Raw genomic sequence first — 9054 nt, forward strand, 5'->3', positions numbered from 1 at the left:
CAAAGCTAGATGGCTATGGATGTGATAAATAAATTTTACTCAACTGTGCATACGACAGTCTCACAGCTGTCGGGAGTCTTACCAGGAAACAATGTCACCAGGGAGTATGAAGTGCTGGAGCAGGTGTGTACAGCAGGCGTTGGTAAGTAATTGCAAATAAACAAAAAAAAAAAAAACTCGTTGTGTCACGTTCTGTTTTATACCACCAAAAGGCCTTATGTGGAAAGTGTACAATGGCTATAAGAAGAGTACAAAACAGGAAGTATCTGTATTTGTATTCGAGAAGAAAATGCTAGAGCGCTGGGCGAAAGATGATCGCGAGAGCATGTTGGAAACCCTACGGCGAGGCGTGCAACAGTTGACAAAAATACGACATCCACACGTCTTGACCGTTCAGCATCCGCTCGAGGAGTCACGCGATTCATTAGCCTTTGCCACGGAGCCCGTATTCGCCTCGCTTGCGAATGTAGTTGGTGACGCAGTGCGTTCGGATAAAAAACTCTATGACGTAGAGATACGCCACGGTCTTTTACAACTCTTTGACGGTCTGTCTTTTCTGCATAATGACGCAAAAATCGTGCACCGCAATATTTGCGCTGAAACTATAGTGATTAATAAAAATCGCAGTTGGAAGTTATTTGGCTTTGACTTTTGCATTGCCAATCAACCCTCAGTGGACGGTAAATCATTTTGGCCCTGCCGTGAGTATTCAACTTCTATACATGTGTTGGCACAGCCCAGTCTAGAATATTGCGCACCAGAAATAGCGCTTAACACTATAAATAGCCCCGAAAGTGATTTATTCTCCTTAGGTTTGTTATCTAAATGCATATTTCTGGTGTAAGTAATATAAAGAAACCTTCTTGCAGGTGTGTTAGTTTTCACAATTTATTCCGGGAAGCCGTTAAAAATGTTTGGCAGTGATTATAGCTCGTTTCGGCGTTATGCAGCCGATCTGAATCAGCGTAAGTATCCTTCAATGAATAGTATACCCAGCGAATTGATTGAGAGCTTACGGGCATTGCTGCATCCCAGTCCCAATATGCGCCCACAACTGCATGAACTGAAACAGGTGCGTGAAAAATACTACTAATTTTTGGTGTTTCCTAAAGTTGCTTTTTACAGATTGTTTATTTCCAAGATGTTGGTGTTAAGACGCTTAGCTACTTAGATTCCTTGTATCAGTGGGATAATTTACAAAAATCGAAATTCTACAAAGGACTTCCACAAATCATACCTACACTACCGCATCGTGTCAACTTACATTCCATTTTGCCATATTTGGTAAAGGAATTCATAAATTCGCCAATGATACCATTTGTATTACCCAATGTGTTGCTTATTGCTGAGATGAGCAGCCAGAAAGAATATTGCGAGCATATTCTAACACATCTTAAACCCATTTTCAAACTGACCGACCCCATACAAATACTACTTATTTTCATGCAAAAAATGGATCTCTTACTTAAATTGACTCCAGCTGAAGAAGTGAAGCTTCACGTATTGCCGCTACTCTATCGCTCGCTGGAGTGTGATATGCCACAAATACAAGAGTTGTGCTTGGCAGTATTACCCACTTTTTCCAATTTAATCGACTACAATGCCATGAAAAACGCTGTGATACCTCGCATTAAAAAACTCTGCCTGAACAGCACCAATGTTTCTGTGAAAGTGAATTGCTTGATTTCGATTGGTAAACTCTTAGAAGATTTGGACAAGTGGTTGGTATTGGATGAGATTTTACCATTCCTGCATCAGATACAGAGCCGAGAACCTGCTATAATTATGGCAATAATTGGAATTTATAAAATTGCCATGACCAACACCAAGCTGGGCATAACTAAAGACGTGATGGCGCATAAATGTATACCGTTTTTAATGCCACTTTGTGTGGAGAATGGATTGACGATTGCACAGTTTAACACAATTGTGGCGTTAATTAGGGAAATGTTCGGTCGAGTGGAGAAGGAGCAGCGCGAAAAACTGGAGCAACTTTCAACTATACAAAGGGAGAACAAGTGAGTACATACATGCATGAATAATTAATATACGGCTGTCGAGTTTGGAATTTCAAAGCTTGAGCAGAAATTATGAACGTTGGTTAATTAGAAAACTTAAAACAAAGAGTAAAGGAATGCCGAAGGAAATGTTTTTTTTTCATATATAGAGTTTGCGTAAGCAATTATAACGCTTTTTAAATCTACTTTATTTCTTATAAATTCGAACGGGAGTAAATTTATTTATTTTTTTTCTGTATATCGGTTTGGATTAATCTTAAAAAATGCTAATTTGTTTTTATTTGCTCAAGACCACGTGATGCTTCTGAGATTTTGGCCACAGAATTGGAAAAAGGCACGGGTTCCTTATCGCAGGGCGCAAAGGCGAATACAAGCCTTACGAACAGCGTAAACAGTGACGATGATATGTTTTCTGGATTTTCCATATCACCACCAACGAAACAGTCAAGCGCAGCTTCACAAGGAATTCAACAATTAAAATTAAAATCGAATAATGATGCGCTAAAGTTAGTAGACGCAAACTCAGAAATATAAAATTTGGATGATCTAATGTAAATTACTATCTTACAGAATATCGCACACTTCATCGCCTAAACCCGACATTCTCTCCTCGCTGATGAACTCGAATATATCGAATCTAAGCAACTCTTCATCGCCAAAGTCCTCGGTTGCCCCCACATCCGCAATGTCACCGATTGTGAATCCCTATACATCTCCAGGCAGTAATGTGACCAGTCCCAACCAATCGCATACAACTGACGCTTGGACAAACAACTGGCATAGCGCAAATCCTTTGGTTATGAATCATCAACTGGCCTCACCACAAGCCAATAATAGTAGTAATAATAATTCATCATCGTTGGATAAATTAAATCCATTCGGTGGTGGGAATAAGAGCGCAAGTGTGCAACGACCAGTTGTAAATTATATTTACCCTTCGGGCTACAATGGCAGTGGTGCCAGTGGAATCAGCAATGGCAATAGTATGAGCAGCTTGAATAATATGAACAACTTAACTCCACTGATACCGCAACAAAATGCAGCGCAGAAACAGGCACAGGATAACAAAAATCTTAACACATTATCACAGCAGGATATACTAAGTTTCCTAAATTAATTGAACAATGCCAATGTGGTATTGTGCATTTCTGTAACATGATTGCAGCGAAATACTGCGTGCATTCCACATACTATGGGTTACAACAAATACAAGTGTAGCGTTTATATGACGTGGCCATTTTAAATATCAAAGACAATTTCAAAACCAGCAGTTATAAGCGGACAAAGATGAAATGATGTAGGAGACTTTTATTACGTATATAGAATAACAAGTGCAATATGCTGATTGCAAGTTTTATGTATGAATGTTTTATTCGTTTTCCTTTTATATACCCATATCATACAGATTTTGGGCATAACCTAAAACTGTCAAACATTTCAAATTAACAAAAACTATTTACGTAGGTATTCCAGACTTTTGGCCAAATTGTGCATGTCGTTTTTGACTAGTTGTTTTTGTAAACTTTATCGTGAATATTTAATTATCTGAATCAACGGTAGCTATAGGAAGATAAACCACTTCAAATTATATTCTCAAATCGCACTCCTTCGCGATTGTTTTTAGAAAATCCAAAATTTATAAATTACTATATTTTGTTAGAATGTAGTTTCTTTCATTCGACTATTGACATTTAAAGAGGACATCTAAAAATTAGTAACAAAAGTTGATAAAAAAAAAATACGAATAAACTAGCGTTAGGGAATTTTAACGTTAACAAAAACATCTGTTAAAAAATTAAATCATTTAAGCACTTTGATTTTGTTATATCGCGGAAGACCATTTCGGCGTTAATAACCATTTTCATTTAAAATATTATCGTTTTTCTTCCTCCATCTATGAATGTGAACAAATCAATGCAATGTCTTTTAAAAAATGTTTGAAATGTTAAACCCAACAGTTCTTAACTACCCTTCCGAACTCTGTTATCATTTTAAACTAATTGTAATCTATAAAAAATACTATGATTTAATATCTATTTATATAAACTAATAAAAAACCATACATGTATGTAATTCAAGTATGAATATATCCCATATATACAAAAAAAAACTTACATATAACTTTATCCAGTTTGTGCTGAACGTTCGCTCAAATAAATGCACCAACAACCGTTGAAATGTTGATTTGGTTATATGTATGTATACGCGGCACGACATCATTTAATTAGCAATTAAATTTTGCTAATTATGACGCCTTTCGTATTTTATTTAGGGTCCTTATGCTAAGTTTAGTTATTCACAATTTCTATACATAGTTTGCTAATTAAAGTGTATACCTTTGTAATTGAATGCCAACAGCAATTTCATAAAATCATCTAAATCCATAGAGCGTGCACGCGCATTGTCCATTTCTAATTTTTTTAAGATGTCCATTACTTTGGCCTGCATACTAAAATCAGCTTCGAGTGGCTATAGGATAGTAGCCATAAGTGTTAACATACATTTTGTGGGTTTCTTTTAAAAGTATTTCCTCGCTCTTACCTTATTGTGCAGCGATAGGTGTAACTTGTAGTTTTTCTCCAGCATCTCGATTACCGAATTTATTTTAAAAGCTGCACCTAATGTTTTGTTTTTACGCAGAAATGCAATGCGGGTTAGACCATCCCATTCGGTAAAATTAACTTGCGGTGGCGGGTTCTTTGGCTCTAGTCGCACAACGCTTGATTCTACTTTCGGCGGTGGTTTAAAATTATTCCTACCAACCTTCATTAGCATATCGACACGCGCTAGCAACTGTGTATTGATACTTAGACGACAATAGAGCTTGTCACCTGGCTTGGCAACTAGCCGTTGTGCGAATTCACGCTGAAACATTAGCACAGCGCAACGAAAGAGTGGCCGGTGTAGCAGTAATTTGAAAATTAGCGGCGAACTAATTTGATATGGTATGTTGGCAATGCATAAATCGAAGAATGGTAGATCGGCTTTGAGAAAGTCACCGATTAGTACTTGTAATTTTGGCTGTAGCGGTGTGGCTTGTACACGCTTTTGCAACTCAGCAGCGAGTCGTGCATCAATTTCACAGGCGATTACTTTCTTGGCACGCTCTAGCATACGCACTGTCATATTACCGGTACCGGGACCGATTTCCAACACGGTGTCCGTGTTGCGAAGTGCAGCTTTCTCCAACATGCTTTGTATGACAAGTGGATTTTTGAGTATATGCTGGCCAAAATCCTTGTTGAATACAATGCCTTTGGGAAAGAAGATAATAAATGTGAGCGATGACCAAAGGACACCTATGATTATGTATGTATTGCTCTTACCTTGCTTTTGCACCTCTTGGTGTATGCGGGATTTTTTCTCTGTTTTTATTTTAGGCATATTAATTCCTTAATCTGTTGAGACTTAAATAAAAATTAATATTTTAAGCTGCAGGTAATAACCAACGATTTATTTTGCTTTTAACGCTGCTGTGTAGAGGTGGGTAACTCAACTCAGAGTTGAGTTATTGAGTTGATTCCTATAAGTGAATCGGTAACTCAGACTCCCTGTCCAAAAAAAATGTAACTCAGTAACTCAGTTGTTCCCGTAGGGCTCACATGAATCAATTGAATCATAGTGGCTCATATTTGTCTATATAACTCTCTCGCTTCGCCACAGTGTTTAGCATGGCAAAGTCTTGCATTTTGTTTTTGCACGAGGCGAATTTATACAAGGTGGTGGCAAGAATACAACAACAACAACCACATGTATTTTGTATTGCGGATGTTATGTCAAATCTCACAAATTCTTATAATTTCGTTTTTTTTTAGTTTTTCTCGAAATATGTATGTATGTAAGATATATAAAGATGTGCATATCAAATCAATTGCCTTTCCAACCATATCCACATTTTGAAATTCGGTACAATAGGTTTCGAAATATAAGCTTTTGAAAATATTGAAAATTCCACCTTTACCCTCCCCCTAGCACCGCCCTATTAATTTGCACACAAAAAAAATTACACCTTTCAAATCAGTAGAAAGGAGCTGACCACGCCCACTTTAAAGTTTTGTTTTATCTCAACGGCCGCTATACCGCATCTATGCCTCAAAACGAGTCTACGATACGAATGAGTGTAACATACAAAGAGTCAAATGAGTTAGTTGAATGAGCTGACTCCTTAAAGGGAGTTGGAGTCATTGAGTCAACTCCTATAAATTTGCTGAGTTACCCACCCTTACTGCTGTGTGTTTTGTTTTTGGCCATGTGTTGCTAGCTGTCAAGTTAAAAACAAATGTCAGCGTAATGGACTAGTCTAAAGTATCTTGCCGCTAGATGACGCTAAAAATGGTAAGATCTCGTTATTTTTCATCTTTTATCTTTTACCTTTTACTTTGAACCTTTTTAGAAAGCTGTTAGCTTTAAATTACTTACAAGTAACGCGAATAAAATTATAGAAATGCGCGTTGTTCGTCCTAGAAGCAATAGCTTACACTGCATCGCTCTGGCTTCCCCCTCGCGCCGGCATTGCGTATTCTAGAGAATTTCAATACAAACTCCAACTCAGTTAGACGTAATCAGTTCAATTGAAGGTGCAATCTTATGACATACTCAAGTCTACTTACCGCTACCTGCGTTTTTCGCCACCTACGCAATATATATTATAATCCTACACTCAAATGAGGGCAGCTAATCTCTCACACCGTCAAAACCGCCAAAATAACGTAAGCGAAATTTTTTTCAAAATTTTCTTTTTGATGCAGAAATATTCCTAGAGCATTGAGATGCATTTCTGCATCAAAAATAAAATTTTGAAAAATATGTCGCTTACGTTATTTTGGCGGTTAGGGCTCGATATATTGGACCCTGATCTCAGTCAAATACAATTCCTGTAGCTCGTTTCTGTAACTCTTCTCTACCGATTATTTCTCTACTGGTAGAGAATATACGTCATTCTCTACTACTCATTAACAGTAGAGAACAGGGCGGCGAATTTATATCTCAATTCGCCTTGGTAGAGAATTGTTACAGAAACGAGCTACTGAATTGGCTGATCCAACTGTAGAGTACGTTTCGACCTGCGTACCACAAGTGAATTGACATTGAGAATTAAGGCGAATGCCTTGCCCCTTGGTGCAGATCTAAAGCGACAAACATTCCGAGGCGGACGAAAATGTGACCATTTAAGCGCAACGGGCTCCAGGGGAGCTTGTGTCTCCTTGCAGACATCGACCGTAGTTACACCAACCTATAATTTCAATGTAATGCTATCCATCAAGCGATGTCGAGCTTTAAATATATAGCGCTCTCCACTACCTGTTAACCGACAGAGCTGAAAACCGTAAGGCTGTAGCATACATCCCTATCAAATGATGATCAGGATTACGGGTAGTTGCTGCTTCTCACCTGACCAAACTACAGCTAACTCACTCTATATCTTCCTTCACTATCTCTTGCTTCAGAGTTCCTCCCCAAAATCAATAACCATTTAAGCTTGTCTAAGCAGTAGAGTGTACACTGTACAGTAAGTACCATCACTTTTCGCCAGATAAGCAGCGACCTTGACACAATCGCCCCAGTTAGGGAACAATTCGAGTTGCTTTGAATTTATTGATGGTTTTCGATATGGTAAACTAAACCACGCTACTAGAAGATATTGAACCTTTCTCTATTCTACTGGGACTAAAGCCACGGACTCCCAACTCCCATATAAAAAAAAAAATACATATATATATATATCTCATGATCCACTGATCGGATCTCAACCAGATCGGTTGACGTGGTCCATAGTTATGCGGTAACATACATAAAAAAAAAAAAAAAAAAAAGATTCCGACGAACTGATAACCTAATCCTTTTTTGGAAGTCGGTTAAAAATAGAGTGACTACATGTTCCAATGAGGAACTCAACGATATCGAGTGGGATGCATATAATAAATTTTTTCATATGAAAAATTATGGGCATATATGTAATACTATGTGTTGTGTACATGTTTATTTATACACGTATGTGTTCCTTTTCTTTCGTACGTGTTTATTGATATATCGGACGGTACTGGCTCTTACTGCCAATATAGGAGTATTACATATATGATTATGGGGTGATATTGTTAACATAATGTGACCAACCGTACTTCTTTCGGAAGTGCAGTACTTATTTTTTCGCTCTTGTACTTCGTACTTCGAAGTACAGTCAAATGTACTGCCTTGCGATATTTTGTACATCAGGAGGAAGATTTTGTAACCAGTTAGCGACGATTTTCGTAACGCTATCGCACTTTTTGACGCATGATATAAATGATTTTGCGTCAAAAAGTGTGATTGCGATTCGAAAATTGCCGCTAACTGATTTCAGAATCTCCCCCCAGGTCCTGTACTTCCTCGATCTTCTGGACTATCATCACATGGCCTGGGTGATAAATTCGTTCACACCATTAAAGTCGCCGGGACCGATGGTATCATACCTGCGTAGCTCCAAAGGGTTTCTTTTAACCTATCCAACCTTCGCGAGGCTAAGATGGAAGCATTTTGGCTCGCACTTCTGAACAAACACTGAGATCTCAGGGATCGAAAACAGCCGTCAACTTAGCCCAACCTAACCTGTACTTCTTTGAGCTATGAAATAGTTGGTCACATTACTCATTACCAATACACAGTATTGGCCAATACAATAGCACCCCCATTTCAAAGTGATATTGTTTGTCATTCATTTCATTTTTTCATACAGTTTATGCCCCTTTCTGGCTTTTACAAAATGCTGGGGTACCGCACTTATTTCGGTACAATATGATCGTAATGTATTTTCAATTCGAAATCAAAGAAAAATATCCCACGAAAATGGTTGCGATTTTAGAAAAATTAGTGTATATTTGCAAACTACTGCAAATAAAAGGTTCAGAGAATTAACGAAACAAACAAACATTTGATGACCTCATGTTTCCTTCAAATTGCATTGCTATTTTTTCTAACGTTTCCTTTGGTTTAGCGCTGTAACCGCTTTAGTTATATCTTTTAATTTATACATGTGAACTATTTTCAATGAGCATTTTTT

At 37.8% G+C, this 9054-nt stretch overlaps 3 protein-coding genes across 6 annotated transcripts in view; 1 reads left to right on the plus strand and 2 right to left on the minus strand.

The window, feature by feature from the left end:
• The window catches only part of LOC118738885 (E3 ubiquitin-protein ligase RNF13), a 32966-nt gene that overhangs the window by 14135 nt on the left and 9777 nt on the right, over positions 1 to 9054 (minus strand). The window lies entirely within an intron of this gene.
• Positions 7 to 4096, plus strand: LOC118738877 (SCY1-like protein 2). The gene is made up of 6 exons (XM_036469899.1): positions 7 to 142; positions 213 to 812; positions 870 to 1072; positions 1126 to 2018; positions 2309 to 2524; positions 2589 to 4096. The coding sequence occupies exons 1-6, from the start codon at positions 10 to 12 to the stop codon at positions 3133 to 3135; spliced, it is 2592 nt and encodes an 863-aa protein (XP_036325792.1). The 5' UTR covers positions 7 to 9; the 3' UTR covers positions 3136 to 4096.
• LOC118738936 (probable dimethyladenosine transferase) lies at positions 4197 to 5500 on the minus strand. The gene is made up of 3 exons (XM_036469992.1): positions 5345 to 5500; positions 4560 to 5272; positions 4197 to 4487 (listed from the first exon to the last, which is right to left on the minus strand). Exons 1-3 carry the CDS (start codon positions 5400 to 5402, stop codon positions 4338 to 4340), a joined length of 921 nt encoding a protein of 306 aa, XP_036325885.1. The 5' UTR covers positions 5403 to 5500; the 3' UTR covers positions 4197 to 4337.

Source organism: Rhagoletis pomonella, unplaced genomic scaffold (assembly GCF_013731165.1).
Source record: "Rhagoletis pomonella isolate Grant_MI unplaced genomic scaffold, Rhpom_1.0 Rhpom_scaffold_00001, whole genome shotgun sequence".
In the NCBI taxonomy this organism is placed as follows: domain Eukaryota; kingdom Metazoa; phylum Arthropoda; class Insecta; order Diptera; family Tephritidae; genus Rhagoletis; species Rhagoletis pomonella.

Bases quoted from the DNA above. Each gene is read 5' to 3' on its own strand.
- LOC118738877 (XM_036469899.1), top strand. From the start codon at position 10: ATGGCTATGGATGTGATAAATAAATTTTACTCAACTGTGCATACGACA. The intron at 143-212 runs GTAAGTAATTGC...TACCACCAAAAG, and splicing joins GGTGTGTACAGCAGGCGTTG to GCCTTATGTGGAAAGTGTAC. The intron at 2,525-2,588 runs GTTAGTAGACGC...ACTATCTTACAG, and splicing joins TCGAATAATGATGCGCTAAA to AATATCGCACACTTCATCGC.
- LOC118738936 (XM_036469992.1), bottom strand. From the start codon at position 5,402: ATGCCTAAAATAAAAACAGAGAAAAAATCCCGCATACACCAAGAGGTG. The intron at 5,273-5,344 runs GTAAGAGCAATA...TCTTTCCCAAAG, and splicing joins CCAAGAGGTGCAAAAGCAAG to GCATTGTATTCAACAAGGAT. The intron at 4,488-4,559 runs GTAAGAGCGAGG...ACTATCCTATAG, and splicing joins ACCTATCGCTGCACAATAAG to CCACTCGAAGCTGATTTTAG.